This window comes from Choristoneura fumiferana, chromosome 23, assembly GCF_025370935.1.
Source record: "Choristoneura fumiferana chromosome 23, NRCan_CFum_1, whole genome shotgun sequence".
Lineage (NCBI taxonomy): Eukaryota > Metazoa > Arthropoda > Insecta > Lepidoptera > Tortricidae > Choristoneura > Choristoneura fumiferana.
In genome coordinates, this window is record NC_133494.1 from 5192496 (window position 1) to 5210060 (window position 17565).

The 17565-nt window shown below is 38.2% G+C and overlaps 1 protein-coding gene across 13 annotated transcripts in view; it reads right to left on the reverse strand.

Moving 5' to 3' along the window:
• unc-104 (kinesin family member unc-104) overlaps nt 1–17565 on the reverse strand; it is a 100680-nt gene that overhangs the window by 26698 nt on the left and 56417 nt on the right. For 11 of the 13 annotated variants that reach the window (XM_074106068.1, XM_074106063.1, XM_074106067.1 and 8 more), the window contains 13 exons: nt 15670–15752; nt 12625–12703; nt 10954–11114; nt 10239–10423; nt 8600–8711; nt 6897–7040; nt 5063–5226; nt 4802–4941; nt 4562–4606; nt 3167–3298; nt 2671–2871; nt 1794–1951; nt 646–784 (listed from right to left, as the gene is read on the reverse strand). In XM_074106068.1, the coding sequence (XP_073962169.1) occupies nt 646–784; nt 1794–1951; nt 2671–2871; nt 3167–3298; nt 4562–4606; nt 4802–4941; nt 5063–5226; nt 6897–7040; nt 8600–8711; nt 10239–10423; nt 10954–11114; nt 12625–12703; nt 15670–15752 (1743 nt within the window). The remainder of the gene's footprint in view (nt 1–645; nt 785–1793; nt 1952–2670; nt 2872–3166; nt 3299–4561; nt 4607–4801; nt 4942–5062; nt 5227–6896; nt 7041–8599; nt 8712–10238; nt 10424–10953; nt 11115–12624; nt 12704–15669; nt 15753–17565) is intronic. The other 2 variants (XM_074106064.1, XM_074106069.1) reach the window with 1 other exon arrangement.

Below are 17565 nucleotides of genomic sequence, written 5' to 3' on the forward strand. Positions count from 1 at the left end.
GAACCCTAAAAAATATGGCTCTGTCCATCGGAGGACAATTTTGTCAGTGTCTGGTGGGTTTTGCCGTTGAACGGTAAAAAAATCTAGAAAACGAAATATGAGAGGTCATGGTGGATGAACGATGACAGCGCGAATAAATCGAATTTTAAAAGCGAACTAACAGTTCCAGCTTACGTCAAACTGTATTATGAAGCGTCAAATCTTTCTATTGGCATATCTATCTACCTGACCTATACGTAATCGGAGAATAGGTATAGGTAGGTTAGGGTAATAATAGTAGTCTAATAACGTCGATGACTATGTAGAGTAGATGGTCATTATGCTCAATTGTGATGGCCTGTGGAAGACCATTGTTGTCCGTCCATCTAATATTAAAAACGAAAAACCAGTAAACAAAAGCAAGGACAGTGTCTCGACCCAAAAATAAATTGGGTCCGTAAGAGTACGAGCGTCCGTAAGGTCAAGCGGGGCCCGTGACCACAATCTCAGACTCAATAAAAGAAAGTCTGGTAGATCTTGTTGTTAATGTATTTCTATTTTTTTTTTCTTCCAACAGCGCAGAAATCGGGCCCCAAATCAGCTCTGGATACGAGCATGATAGTATAGCCGCATGTAGCACAGTGGCAAATGTTATGGGATAGTTACCGGCAGGGTCAGCAGCCGCCTCGGTGTTGGCGCTGACGACGGGCTCTTCATGAGGCTGGCCGGGGTGCGTGAAGCGGAACACATGGTTCTTGCCCAGGATCACGCGGGACCCAGTCTTCAGTATTATCGGCTCTGTTACCTGGAGAACAGACGGTGATTATGTGCTAGGTTTCCCGAGAGAGAATGCTTAGCGCCTTAGGTGGATAAAGGCATCGCTATATGTCCGTTCTGTAGTGTGAGAATACCGTCAGGCCTTGTAAAAACTACGCCTCGATCCATACGCGTATGCGCATGGTGAAGTTTGCTTTCATTTGTTGTGTGCAATTACATGCACACGATGAGGCGTACTTTTATAGGTCTAACTTTTCCGTGCAAAGAACCTGACATGTTGACACATATCTTACTACCTATCTATGCTGTCGCACTTAATAATATTGTTGTGTCCCGTGTAGTGTTGTCTATTGCTGTGTTGTGAATAAATGTATTTCTTTCTTTTCTTCCTTTCTTTTTCATTATTATTTTATTATATTATGTTGTTACGTCCTTAGTCGCTATCGTCAGCCACGCACACTAAGACTTTTTTTATTAAGGGGATCCTATGCCCCAATGACCTTCGATCTGAATTCCTTAGTTTTCTAATGTTTTTTGTAGCTTATTATATTAACAACAACGGCTTTAAGCAATATAGTATCCCATATTTACTTCAAAGTTCATTGTTTTCGAGATATTTGGCATCAAAGTTTTCGGTTTTTAGTTTTCTGGCCATAACTTTTGTGTTAATTAGTTTCAAATGAAAACCCTCGACCAGTGTTTAGAGACGTCAAAGACGAACCCAAATATGTAGATTTCGTATATGTTAGATCTTTCACGTCAATAGAGATACGAAATAAGTGTTTTTTCAGACAATGTAAAACAATCATACAACATTAAGTATTCATTTTTCTCAAAATCCGGTAGACAAAAATGAAGATAAAAGATTGGAGAACCGATAGCCGTTTGATTTATAATTCTATCTGTAGTGCAAAAGTAGGAGATACGATTCAAAACTTATCAAAAATCGGGTAGCCCCTTAAGGAGAAGCTTTACTCGTACTGCTCATCGATAATTTTGCTGTGTGTCGCGCCTTCATGAGTAGATAGAGTAGATACCTCTCGTCCATTGATGTAAACAAGCGCCTCGCGGTGCGGTATCAGGCAGATGACGCCGTCCGTATTTTCGAAGATGCAATGCTCGCTCAGTATGTGCGAGCCGCACAGTTGGATGTCTTGCGGGACGTTCGCCTCCGCCGTACCGAGACGCGTCACACCTGGCCGAAACAACAGCTATACGTTAGGGTTACATCAGTCAACTAAACTGAATCGCGTAACAGGATGGAACCTTTCTGTTACTAACGCCATGTTGACATTACGTACATCTAATGCTAAGCTTAAGTTAAGCTTTCGCGATTTTCACTCATAGTCAAAATACCACGTCGTGTGTGTTAGCGTGATAAGTCCTGTGCGTGGTATTTTGACTATTCCGTACATCTGCCAAAGAAATCGTGAAGTTGATTATGAAACGAGTCTACCGTGGTACGCAATTCAGTTTCCACGACTGTACTAACATACTATTTTTAAACTATGGTATGGTACAGACATCTCGTTAAATGAAAAAGCCACACTGTGTTGTACTTAAATTGAACTACTTTGTGGTGGATAAAAGTGGGCTACTTCCCTATCCGTGAAATTCCTCAAAACCCTTTCTCGTCTCATGATACTCTAGGTCAGTGCAGTGCTTACCCTAAGTGGTTAAGACACTCACGATACAGTTTTGTAGGTATTATGTTATGGATGCGTGTCAGAAAACTCATTAAGGTGTCAGAAGGTGATGGAATGATGCTGCTATATTTTAGTTCTATGAAATCTCACAACGGAGCTGGATCTCGATGACTCTAAGCGAGACCCTGGTTCTGTGAATAGGACCATCTGAGAATCGGGCTAAGATCACTAGCAGTTGAAACATTCCAAGGGGCCCTTTTACACTTACCATCTTTAATGTAATAGATTAGACACTCCGACAGATTAGGGTCCTCGTTGAGATTAACCAGATGAGGCGTCTTCTTCGGCGAATAAACCCCGACCGTGATGCCTTCTTTGACAGCGACTCCCATCTCGGCAAACACTGCCTCGCGCTGGACGCGAATTTGCTCTGTACGCTTCAGTTTCTCTTCCCAAGTCTCGTTCAACTCTGTGTAAGACAGTGGGGTCATTTAAGATAGATAAAACAAATTATTGGATGTCAAAAGACAATCAACAAATCAATCAACCAACATTTTTTGACAATAAAATGTACGTCTCGAATCACTTGCTTTATCAAGAGCTTGCAATCTGAGTTATACGCAGCAAAGCACTGTTATGGCTGTATTTTTATTATTTTAGAAACAGATTGCGACAACACTCCTTTCGTGTTATTTAATCATTTGTGAACCAAAATTGTCCTAGTGTCATAAATTATTTTACAAGGGACAAAATTTCTTTCTTACCCGCAATAAGTTTCTCAGAAGCCTGCAACTGATCCACGGCTTCTTCGGCAATGGTCGTGGCCGCTCGGGAAAGCTTAGGAGATAACACTTCCGCTTCGCTCTTCTTACGCTGCGGCGATTGGTTCTCTTCTGCTGTTGTACCAGATTTGTTACATTAGTCAAAGATACGGATTAAAATAATGTTAGTTTTTTTTGTCATGTTAGTTGTATGTTTTGACTTTATCAAATTCGGTGTTAAAATTAAAGAGAGTGCTGTTAATAATGTGGTATCTATCGGCTTGTTATTGTTTTCCCTGTTTCCCATTGATTGATCGGTGTTATAATTGTGTAATTATTATAAATAAACCAGTTTTTTAAAGCTTTATAAAAGATGGTAGGTATAAAAAAATGTGCGAACATCTGTTGAACTAGTCTATTATATTGATACCGTCTTGCCGTCGGCAGATAGTAAAAATAACAGTTTGACAAAACTTTAACAAAACAAAGTTCAGGTAAACATGTCATTATTAAAAAAAGAGTATATTCCTTTTTGTGATTTTAAAATACCTACTTCCTTAACCAACACCACAGTTTTTATGCAACCATTTTCAGTCATGTCATGCCAGCTGCCATTATTTCTTAAATTAGCCACACCAAATGGAGTGCAAATGTGACCAGTGTTTTTTTTTATTTGGCTTCTTTCTTCAATTACACATTAAAAATAGAAAATATTAAAAATCTAGTTATAAAGTTATAGAAAAAATAAATATGGCAACATCGAGATCTAAAACGTAGACAATACGGGGATAACATGCAGTTGAAGCTATGAAGCTTTTCTGTAGCAACACATAATATTCGTCAACGTCCGTTCGCGACAATTTAGAAAACAAGAATTAAGTTGTTTTTTGTTATGTATGTGTTAAAAATTGTGAAAATTGCCAATGTTCTCATTGCGAGCAGGGCCGCGAACGGGTACATACAAATAAAGACTGAACATTTCAACAAAATGACGTCGCAACACATGAATAATATTGAATTTGATGAAACGTCCAGTTCCACATACACATAAATATAAATATCAAAATATACAACTATCCCAACCATTCCCATACTGATAATATGCATAAATAGACCATAACCAACACCAATATAACATAAGCGCTGATGTAGTCATATAAACTGACTTAAATACCTTGCATAATATATTGATATGTACTCGTGAAGTGAACGAGGTATATTGCCTACGAACGCCACAAGCTTTGGAGTAGAGTGCAAAATATATCGGTTACATATTAATATGCTGGGTTGCCACTTGGACGCGTATATCCAGTGTTTGGTCGTGGCAACACCGGCGGAGGCCAAGCGTACAGGTGGGGTGTACAAATGCATAGCGCAAGCCTCGTATCAGTTACTTACTGGTAGGCGGTTCTTTCTTTTCATAAACGACTCTACCATCAGGTCCTAGTTCGGGTAGGGTATTTGAAAACAAAACGTAAGTTTTAGTATAAAGAATAAAACAGTTGTGGCGTTTCGTCGTTGCTTCTAGCATGGTTATTTACACATTTCGCTAACGGTAACACAGAACGATCTATCCGATCACATGACGACTAACAACCTAACTGAAAAAAATATTTCTGTATTAGTTTAGGGGCTTACCTTCTGCGACCTCGATGCCTTCGGCCTTGAGTAGTTCCCGAAGTTTGAGTATTTCCTCCTTGAGCTCCCGAATGAGCTTGGCGTTGGCATCTTCGTTGACGACCGCCTTGCAGACAATTTGTTTGGCGCGATCCGCGTATCTGTAAGTTTCAATGAGTAAGACAAGGTTTTTTGAGTTTGCCCCTGTAAGCGGTTGAGTAGTCTATACCTATGTTAAAATTTGTGCCTACATTAAAATGGAACTAATTATAGTCTGCATACCTCAACGTGCTGAGAGTTTCGTCGTAGTTAATATCGGCGGGCGATATGGCAGCGATCATGGCCGTCTTAGAGTTGCCTCCAAGGTTCTCGCGCAGCAGCCAAGTGAGAGCTGAGTCGCGGTACGGGATAAAGTCTGCCTTCTTTGACTTTTTGCTCTTAGACGCCTGAAATTTGTTTATTTCTTAATGAAGACAAGAGCACCTAAAAGCTTACCTAAAGGTCAAAACCCCTGTTAGTAGTGACAGCAGCAGACGTAGTTAAAACTATTTGTGATCCGCATTTTGATAAAGCTCAATTTTATATTGCAGTTAAAAACGTTTGGACGTCTATAACACATAAAAGCACATTAGCGTTCAAATCATATGCAGTTACTCAAACTTGTCGGACAGTAGACCTCTCGTATGTACATGGAAAAAGTACAAAATTACAAGCAAATATGACATCGCTTTGTTTTTTATCATATCGTCTCGTCATTCGTCCAGACGAATAAGCAGAAGCAATCATAATTACAATAGCGATTTACTCACTTATTACGCATATAATGGGGGGTACGATAAAAGAGAGACTGACCGACTACTAAGTCCGTAAGTTTAGACTATGTACTAAACGCTTGAAACTGGAATATTATAGTTGCAAATAAAAGCAATATTAAGCTATGTATTAAACGTTTGACAGCTTTTCGACGGCTAATAGGTTTTTAATAAGCCATGTCAAGGCCGGCAGCGACATAATTCTTTTACCCGGTTCATGGCAGTAGTCCCTAAGGAAATTATTAGTTTCTATTAGCTCACGTCTAATGTGAAATTTGATGCACGCGAGCAACCTGAACGTCTTGAAATATTAACAAGTCAATAATACTTTTTGTACCTAATTAATTTGATACACTTGAGGTCGGATTGATTTGAATTTTGGTGTCTGCTTCAGTTAAAGATGCACTGAGCGACGAGCAACAAAACAGCGCTTGTAATGTTTAGTACTGCCTCTCTCTTTCTTTTTGGTTGTTTTTAACCAAATACATGTACACAACGCTGACGTGACCTTGTTCATACAGTTAAAGAATCTGAATCGCGAACCACTGTGGAACCTTTGTGCTACTGATGTCATATTGACATTCCATCCATACATTGCTAAATAAATCACAGCGAAATTGATTACGAAAAGGTCCCACCCTGGTACGCGATTAAGTTCCCTCGACTACATCAGACTGATCATTAAGTTAACGTGAACTATACTGATGCACAAATAAGCGATTCAAAGTGAACACGAATGTCGAGTAGCAAAACCTGGTGACTTACCGACTACGGTTATCCAAATAGATAGACGCAGTAAAAATATAATATAATCATGAATAAATGTTGAGAGAAAACTTGATGAAATCTAGCAATATTTTTTTAATAAAACACAAAAAAATATGTTTAGTAAATTAGCCTTCAAACATTTAAGGCGAAGATAATGCTCAGCTTTTAAAATTACTGTTACTTTTTACTTTTAGTTCATATTTTTTATTTTGTTTTACATTGAAGACCTAATATAATATCCCGTAAAGGATTTATTTTTAAAGCTTTATAAAGCTTTTATTCAAAAATGAATGAAAATATGAACATATCATCTCCTTTGCACAAAAAAATTAATTCTTTAAGAAACTAAGAGCCATCATGTCAACAGATACTAGAGCTTACTGGAATATTTTCACATTATTCAAAACTAAACCTTGCCCAAAAACAAACAAGATTAAATTTTCATTACCCCAAAAACGAGACTTTGAGCAATAAACGTCACAAAAAAAGAAAAAAATTCAAGCTTACTAAAAACAGATACCAAAAAGCACACTTACGATTTCAGCCAGAGCTGAGATAACTTTTCCCAGCGTGGTTAAGGACTTGTTGATGTTAGCACCCTCCTTCAGTCTGGTGCCTTTGGCACCAGTGGAGTCAGCACGTTCTGACCCAGCCAAATCCACTAGAGAAATCTTGGACACCTAGAAGAAATAATCATCATGTTTAGGTATGCTTGTAGTTTATGGCTTGCAGTGACGGTGACCAGACTAGCACTGCTGCCTGTCCTTACTGCACATCAAAGCTTATAGTCCTGCTAATATTAAAAAATTGACATTGTGTGGTGGTGAATTTACATTCTGAAATTTCAATTGAACTATTGGATCTAGTGGTCACGCGAGCGAAGATCCGGGAAAGGACTAGTTTAAAACACTTCCTCGTCTTTTAGATGGATGAAGAGCATTGAGACTCTGGAACATTGATAAAGCGAACTATCTTTCATGATGACGGTATCTGGGTACCTACCAATTATGCTCAAAACAAAATAACTCACTAATTATCATTCTACAATTAAATAATAAAGAAAGGTAATTCGTTGGCCTGACTCAGATGGAGGACTATAATTACGAACGCACAATGCCTTTTATTACGTACTCGTAATACACGTACCCAACAATGGGACGTATTTAAGCTGAATTATTAAACATTTAACCCTTTGCCGTCATTACTTGTATTATTCTAAATATGACAAGACGTGCAAAATTTACCTTCAGACACACGAGTATTTCTCAAAAATTTGTCCCGTCATGAAATGGACAAGAAGTCAGTTTTGTCAAGAAATTATTAACCCTAAGGACGAGATCATAAAACACAAACTACATAAGACATCCAAAATTGCTTGACATCAGGAAAACGTTACGAAATCTTGTGAGGAAAAAATCGTAGTTTTGTATACCTAGTGCCATCCACGAAGACGCATGATTTTGTCAAAATTAGACATTAATAACATTGTTAACGTGAATGACTCTACCTATAACTACATCAAAACTTTCTATTGAATCCAATAACAAAGATTATCTGACTTTTTATCCTTTTTACCACAAGGTTTTTTATATATTTAAAAACAATATTACTTATTTTTGTAGTGAAATAGCGTCAGGATTTTCGTCAGGATTTTTTTTTTAAATAAGTGGACAACTGAAAATTTTCAAAATGGACAACTTTTTGAGATATAGTCATACACGTACGTTTTAAATGTCCATAGCATTTGTGTCACTCCTGATGGTAAATTGGCCAAGTAAAATTTTCTCATGCAAGTCGCACAGCAACTTCCATCTAATGTGTTACTTTAAGAACATGAAACCAGTTTCATGTTTCGCTGACGCCCTTCGACCTTGAGAGACCTTGACACAGCGTGCATCGTGCGATACTATGCCAAGGACGACAAGGTCGTAAAAAGGTCACTTCAAATATTCGGCCTCAAAATACAAATGCAAAAATTCCTGCGCGAGGGTTGTACATAATAAGTTAAATTATCATGAAGACCAAGTAGACGTTTTAAGTCGCATTAATCCGTTTAATCTACTTCCGCGTCCCTGCCTAGTTTTTTTTTAATAAAATTATTTTTGAAAACGGAAATGCAACTTCCTCGCCTATGGGCATGGTTGCGTCCTGAGACAGTATCAAGAAGTATTGCTAGAAAAATATTGGACAAAACTCATAATTAAGTACCTAATTTCTATTTTATTTTCAAAAGGCCTACCTTTTCGGACATCAAGTTAGTGGTCTGGTCGTGCCGTTGCTGTGTAAAGAAGATGGTGAAAACGGCGTGGGACCGCGACGAGGTCTCGTTCATGTTGGTTGCCGCCACCGTCCTAATGAAGCATTTACACTAATTAATATAATACCTAGTGCCATCCATCCACGAAGACGCGTGATTTTGTCAAAATTAGACATTAACGACATTGTAATAAGAACCACGGCACGCGTCATCGTGAATGACTCTACCTATATCTACCGACATAATTGGAAAACTCTTCAGAAAAAATATTATTTTCCTTGCAAATAAGATGTGATAAAAAAACGCTCGTTGACAGAAGTATTTAAAGCAGCGTTTCTTAACCTGTGGTCCGCGGACCCCTTGGTATGGAGGTCCGCCGTCTTATCTATAGACATTTGAATTAATAAAAATTGACCTAAACTTATTCCTGTTTTTTTATTAAGGGGGTCCTTGCAATCATGCTTGATTGTCTAGGGGTCCGCGAACTGAAAAAGGTTAAGAAACGCTGATTTAAAGAGAGAGAAAAAAACTATGTTAAATTTTCATCAATAAATTACTTAACCACTTATTAGAAAAGGCTATTGACCAACTTTGTAGTTTTCAACTTCTCAGTTAGTAGTTCACGTTTTATTCTAATTACGCAAATGATCCAAAGCAATGGGAGTCTGACGGTACTCGTGATATATTCATATGCGAGCGGCTAGGTTTTGCCATCGACATAAATCAAGTTTATATCCTTTTCTAATCGCGCTACACGTTTGCAAATATATTCGCCGACGGAGGGACACGTTTACACACGTTACAGTGGACGAGCACCATCTATTTTCAATATCTCTAGTTCGCCGCAGCCCTCAGTTGGTGACGATATTGGAAAACATGTAGAGCGAGTAGTGTTGCCCAAATACGAGACTTAGCCAGTCTTGGTCTTGGTCTTGCGCCAATACATCTTGCGCTATGCAGCAAGAGTCTTGCAAGTCTTGCAATTACCAGTCTTTTACAGTAGACGTATTAGAATTGGAACATTGTGAGCTTGAATTAACATAGCCATCAAGCAGATTAATAAATCGTTTCCATGGAAGTAACTGTTTCTTAATAAACATTTATGATTTATACATGTACTTGCAAATTTCGCTTTGATGCCGCATTATCAAAGTGCCGATGGCTATGCATGCACTCAGTTTGATTTTAATAGGCATGCGCATAGGTCCAGTTTTTCATATTCTTTGATACAGTTTTTTGCGTCTCATAGAATAAGCGTACCTACCTATGAACTGCCTAACTACTCAGTGAAATAGCGCTAAGTCCTAGCTGCAAGACGCAAGAGTCTTGCAGGCTAAAGTCTTGCACGGATGCTAAAAATAGTCTTACTGCAAGACCAAACTACTAAGAGCGAGCCTATCAAGTGTTCAAAATGGATGAACGCTTTACATCTGGATGCGCACCAGGAAATCGTCGGATGGTCTGCTAGGCTTCCACCAGGAGCAAAACTGGGATGAAGAGTGCCTACAGCCAACTACGAAAAATAGGCGCATATAGACGTCGAGTTACGGAGAACAGCCTGCTTAGACCTTACACCTTATACGTCAGCGATGTACCGATGCTGGTGGTAAATGAAGCTCACCTGGCCTTGTTCCCCTCATCGATGAGATCGTATATATCCTGGTAGGAGGTGACGGCGAGCTTGCTAAGGTCTTCGACGTAGGGTCCGAGTGCTGGATGCTCGCGCACGCGCAGATTGCCCTTGTTTTTAGGGTTGAGGAGATCACGTACACGCTCGCAGTATATCTCCATGTATGACACCTCCACCTAGTTTACAATAATTCTCGTTACTTTACAAATGTCTCCGTAAGATTAAACATGTAACTACAAGTATAAAGTCAAGCTATCCCTGCGTGTACTTGGCAACCTCTATGTTGGAAGAATCTAGCGTTGTGTTGTTGGGGTGACTCAAAAATAACCTAGTGCGGTCAAACGATACAGTTCCGCTTTAAGAGGGAGAAGACAAGAGGAGAGGTTTAGCTGGTTCATCTCGGGCAACAACATAAAATGTTGTTGCAAATTTTGCCGAGGTTTTACGTAAGGTCATAAAGGGCGCCGAGTTGTTTATCCGCCCGCTCGAGTCTAACAGAGCTAACAGTTTTCGCTTGGCCTTTTGTCGCTTTAGAGAAGTAAGGATAAAAACCTCAATATTTTTTTCATTTTATTTTATAATTATTTTGTATTGTTACCATACATAATTGTGATTATTTTCATGTTTTTAAACTTCAGCGCATTAGTATGAACTGGAATGCCGTAAATTTTCATTGGTTAATAAATAAATAAAATAAATTTCTCACCGAATATTTCAGGTCATCAGAGGTGGTCTGTCTGATACGGCGGAACAGGTCCTTGCAGATCTGCGGTATGATGCCCTCCTGGTGGTCCTCGCCGCGGCCCATCATGGTGTACGACTTGCCGGCTCCCGTCTGTCCGTACGCGAATATGCATATGTTGTAACCTGGAGGGCAAAAACAAGCGTTAGGCTGCGTTACCATCAGAGATGTGCGAGGATATGTTGCGAGGAATGTGTTTTCATCACAGATATAAATAAATAAATAAATAACAAACCAAACGTCGGGGTTGGCCCCATACAAAGACTGACCGCTAACTGACTAATCATGACTAGTGACTGACTCGAGCCCCACGGCGAGGGCGGGCGGCGCATTTGAATCGATTTTGCGCAGTCATCGGGGAATTCACATAACTAATTCGCTCTTGAGACAGTCACAGTAGATATAAAAAAGTGACACGGTTGGTTTTCATATAGATTGAGGTGTTTGCGTTATCTAGTGTAATCTATATCTGTGGTTTTCATGAACCAGTAGAAACGCTTTATTTACCTATCCTCGCGCAGCTCTAGTGGCAACAGTTCAGCGTAGCGAGGGTAGGTAAATGAATCGTTTCTATCGATTCAACCTCGGTCAAACCTCGCTCATCTCTAGTGGAAACGCAGCCTTAAAGCAGTGGAATAGTCAAAGTTCAATTTATTTTTACACAAACAAGGGAACACGAAAAACCCGCAATAACCATCAGTTGCGTCACCTGAACAAAACATGCCTCTATCAAAACTTACGTAACCATAACATAATTCATACTTGAAACGAATACACAAATGTTATCTTCTCGGATGTAAGAGAAAGCGCGTGTTGTTACGAAAAGGTACCGTTTCCGACGTTTCCGTGTTCTAATGAAAGTAACAATATATATATAAATTCAGCTTCACTATCTACACTACACTCATCAAAAGTGCCTAGGGTTATTTTTATCCCCAGACAGTTTTGAACAAAGAGCCGTGGTGGCCTAGTGGTTTGACCTATCGCCTCTCAAACAGAGGGTCGTGGGTTCAAACCCCGGCTCGCACCTTTGAGTTTTTCGAAATTCATGTGCGGAATTCCATTTGAAATTTACCACGAGCTTTGCGGTGAAGGAAAACATCGTGAGGAAACCTGCACAAACCTGCGAAGCAATTCAATGGTGCGTGTGATCCGCACTGGGCCCGCGTGGGAACTATGGCCCAAGCCCTCTTGTTCTCAGAGGAGGCCTGTGCCCAGCAGTGGGACGTATATAGGCTGGGATGAATGGACATATTCAACGCTAAACTATAAAATCAAAATGAGCATAACAGAGAACCAGAGAACACAAAATGAGATGAAAAATTGCCTTCCTCCGACTTCATCTTTAAACAACTTACTATTGACAACGACGAACTGTAAAGCTGCGCGTCCACTGCATCGGAACAGTGCCGTACGGAGCGGACGGATTTGTTGCTTTGTATGGATTTCTATGGTACTGCGTGCACTGGATCGGAATTTCTGCGCCATATAAATCTATACAAGGCAATAAATCCGTACGCTCCGTACGGCTCTATTCCGATGCAGTGGACGCGCAGCTTATGTCTCGATATACTGTAGTAAACGGTAACATTAAAATTACATTTAAAAATCAATAAAATATAAGCGTTCACTCACCATCAAATGCGTGTTGCAACATTTCCTCTCCGATGTCCTTGTACACCATGATTTGTGAGGAGAATTCCGGATCGCTTGGCTGTAAACACATCATAATTAAGAAAATGAATCACCGTACCAATATATTCGACTGCAATCAGTTATTTAAGAATCATATACGAGTGTGACACAAATTCAAAAATAGAGTTTTGTGAGACGTGAGAAAAACAGAGAGAGGATCCAACAACATGCCTGAAAATTTCAAGTTTTTAAGATTGGTTTTTTGGAATCTTTTTGTATTTTTTATTTCAATTCCAAATTTTTACTTTTACGGTCATCCCGTAAAACCGAAATTGAAAATACAAACTGAAATATAGATGCACAGAAAAAACAGAAAATTTCTATTTCAGTTTGTATTATCAATTTCGGTTTTACGGGATGACCGTAAAAGTAAAAATTTGGAATTGAAATAAAAAATACAAAAAGATTCCAAAAAACCAATCTTAATTTGATTGCTTAGAAACGATATCTCTTGTCCGGGTGAGCGGTTAGTTCCAAAGGAATGCCGAAAAAGTTTGAGGGCTTACGGCATAGATGTCGCTAGCGTCGCTGCTTTAGTGACTAAGTAAGAAACACAAGCTGAGATATGAGGTGCATAGGGAAATTCGTGTCGGTACCATTGACCATCAGTGGTGTAGCGGTATAGCACGCGGTACGGATTACCGAGGACCTGGGTTCGATTCCCAGTGATGGTCTTATTTTTCTGTTTTTTCCGTGCATCTATATTTCAGTTTGTATTTTCAATTTCAAGTTTTTAACTGATGTAACAAAACATACAACTTGAAAAGGTTTTTTTTTTAATGTGTACTTATGTACTCTAGGTACCAAACATTTAGCGTTAGTCTTTGTCGGTCATTAACACATCCTATTCATCCAATACAAATATTAAATTATAAACAACGCTTAATTAAGCATTCGTCATCCTTGCTCATAGAAATTAGCAATATTATTAATGCAAATCCATTCCAGGGCCGCCGACCACAGAATAAATTTCAATAATTTGAGCGAAACCCTCTTATTTTAATTACTAATTAAGCAAAGCTCTTTGCTGGAAGAATTAATTGCAGCAAATATATGGATTTTTAAAAAGTAAAATGATTAATACTGTTTCATAAACAATTTTAATAAATAGAACCAGTTGATTGAAAAGGAATAAAAATAAAATATTCTATCATTATTATACTTTTGAAACAAACGTAAACGATTTTATAAGCTGAAAAATAAGTGGCGTGATACCAAAATGGTTCATTTCAGTGATGTTGACAAACATTATTACAACGTTTCTGCAGTCGTCTGTGACTTGATCCTAATCAATAAACTAAGATTATAATAAATGTACCTATGTAACCTCATCAATCAATCATGCCAGAATATCAGACGTAAGTAGATATTATCAGTCTTTATTTAGTTCAGACATTCCAAAATAAACTCCATATGATCTTGAATCTCAAACACAGATTAATTTCGTTCTTCGGTACAAATTTATTCTATACAGAGATAGTTTGTGCAATAAACAACAAATAAGCAATTTCAATAAAATGCCGCAGAAACCATAGACAATAATCCGATAATCTAGTTGAGGCTAAATCCAATATGGCGGCCGCCCAAAATGAGCAGAACGCTAGCTAGGCGATTGGCAGGAAATCTTATTACACCGCCATCGGTCAAGCACTAACGAATAACGGATCGACGGTGGGATGAACGATGCCATCATTAAGGAGATGAAACTGCCAATTCAAACTTTGTACATTTCTGTAAACTGAAGAAGGCGCGATACTCTTCATTTAATTAATGTACTTGTTAACATATACAGGGTGTCCCTGATCACGGGGCTTTAAATTCAAGGTTCGATTCTACTCGCAAAAAAAGCTATTTTTGTGTTGTAACATTTTCAAAACATTTGTTACATTTATTGATCCTCAAATTTTAATTGTTAAATCAATGTATCGGAAATGTTGGTGTTATCGCTGTCTCTTCTCTTGGTATAATTTTGAAATAATTTTGGACATTTATTTGACATCTCTAAGATCTATCGCATACATTGAAAATTACATTTAATTTGTATGAAAAAAAAAATTTACAGTTATTTTTAAGAAGTAGCAGAACAAAAGTAGCTCAGTTATGCGACGAGAATCGAACCTTGGATTTAAAGCCCCATGGTCAGAGACTCCCTGTATGTACAACACGTCTATATGTGTGTAATACGAACGCATTCTGCCGGCCGCTGTGAGTCCCGTCAATCACGCACACTGAGACATCTTTTAGCACGATTTTTATTCAATTCCCCAATGATTACTTACTGAGAGTTCCGTAACGATGACTAAAATTCTAGGGGATAAGAGACAACCTTGTTCTTTCAACTATTGGTTCTTCTATTTTCAGAAGTATCGATAATTATGGAATAAATAATGGAAAGTCTTGTTTAAAATTTACCATTATGTCAGATTTAAGCAGGATTTTCTATTATTTGACGTAAGCGTTCTTTTGACGTACTTACCTACAGATGAAGAGCACAGATAAGTAAAATGGACGGTGTATTAATTTCGAATGTATACACAATCGCTTCAGATATTTTCACCGTTACATACAAATTTTTGACAACGTCAGCGAATTGTCTTCGGTCTATGGTCTATTATGTCAAATTTTACGAAATAAAATGTTCAATATTTGCACAAGGATACACTTTGAACGCAGGAAAGAGGAAAGCGGTTTCCATTAAAAAATCTGTCGTTTGCATTGATGGAAACGCGACTCCAGGAAGCCGAGGCAATCTCTCTGTTTGCTGTTGATTTAGCACCGGAGATGGCGTTTGGGGTAAACTGTATACTTTTCATACAGTACACACACATGCATATGATATGTTTATGTTTGTCATGATTTAAGAAAGATATTACAGGAATCAAACGCCTTTATTTTTGGATTGGCAGTATATTTTTTTTGCGTAGTAATTATCCTATATAACTTTGTTTACGTTAAAATAACTGACATGGATAGCAAAGTACTTACATTGTGGGACCAATATGAAAAATCGAAGTTGAAGCTTTTGGCGGCATCTTTGGTCCCTTCAGGAACTTTTGGATTTGTTATTACTGTAACGAAAGAAAATTAAGTTATAACAAATGTTAAGTATACGAAGAAAGAAAAAGGGGTGGTCTTTTCCCAGTTAGGAGACATCTAATAGGCTGAATAAATAATAATAAATAAAGTATACATACTTAAATCATAAAAAAACTGATCATTCTTTGTGTCGACATCATCATCATCAGGGGTCGGACATTTTGCACACAAGATGATGTTTTTATTTAAACTCCCGTGTGACATGTAGTAACAAAGTAGCATTAATGAAGTAACAAAATAATCGTAAATAAATCAATGGAATTCAGTGAATAAAATAAATTTCATATCGTTTAATAAAGAGGTTGATAAATGATAAGTGATAATTGTTTTTGAAAATCAAAAATACTATTTGAAATCATCCTATAAGTGGTTTGACGTCATCGGCACTTTTTGTCCGACCCCTGATCATCATCATACCAGCATATATGCGTCCCACTGCTAGGCACAGGCCTCCTCTCGAAATGAGAGGGTTTGGGCCGTAGTTCCCACGCGGGCCCAGTGCGGATTGTGTCGATGGGTCGATCAACTTTTTCTTGTACCTCGTTGCCATGGTTACGTTAAAACCACGAGTTTTTATATGTTTTCTGTGGTTACAATTCATCGAGTATACATTTTTGTCATAGTTACAAGCTCATTATTTTATAGACTGTCTCCTAAGCATATTAGTCGCATATATCAAAGCATTTTTTTTAAGAAACTCGGTCACTGTTGTCTCTTGTTCAACGGGACAGAATAACAAACAAGAAAAAGTTGATTGACAGCGATGTACACAATACAATAATATTATGTAATTATTTGCAACACCAATACTGCTTATTTTCAAGAAAAGGCTGTTTTTTAATTGCAAACATACTTCTATAAAAGGTGCGAGTTAGAAAAGGAACCTAACCTAATCATTAATAGTCCCTATTATAAAATATAGCTAAGACGTACTCGTGAGTACGTCTTAGCTATAAACAGATGAAAAGTAAAGTTCCATTTACCCCCAAGTCTAAAAGATGACCTTCGAGTAGCACGTACCTATCGTCGCATGTATCTGAAAGGCCATTGACCTTCCGAAATCATCCTTCAGATAACAAACAAACCCCCACGGACAATGACCGGACACTAATCACTTGATAATATTGTACTTATCACACTATTACAGTTTGTCTGTACGCCTGTGCTTACGAGCAGCATAAGAGTTCTGGTGCCAATAGTACAACCATCACCTATATTGCATTCAATTCCTATTTTATTTAAATTTCAATTACAGTTACCTCTGAACAAAACAAAGGAATAATCATCCTTTAAAATCTTGAACAACTTACCAACACTTAAAGCAAGTACACTCTATGCATTACGAGAAAGTCGCACTATCACAGTTGGTACCTAGGACTCACATAAAACCTGCAAGTGTATGCTCGCAGCCGAACCGTCGCGACGTATCGACCGACAGCGCCGCCGCCACGTCGCGAACACTTCAGAATTCAAGAACTAATAAAGTAGCTGATACTCGGAATTCACCATTATTGTAAAGGAAATTGTTGAATGATGGAGAGAGCCTTATGGTAAATAAACATTACATCTGACAAAACACTTGTCTACTACACATATCAGTCGATTAGTGCCCGGTACCAAAGGAGAAATCCCTTTGTAGTTCCAGCGAACAAATTATTTGAAATTTAAACATTTTTAAAAACAAGTCTATTTTTGTGACGGGGATTGAAATTCTTTTTAATAAAATAAATTATCCTCGAGTTTTTATTAAAATTGAGGGTATGAAAACTAACCTTGGGTTTAAAA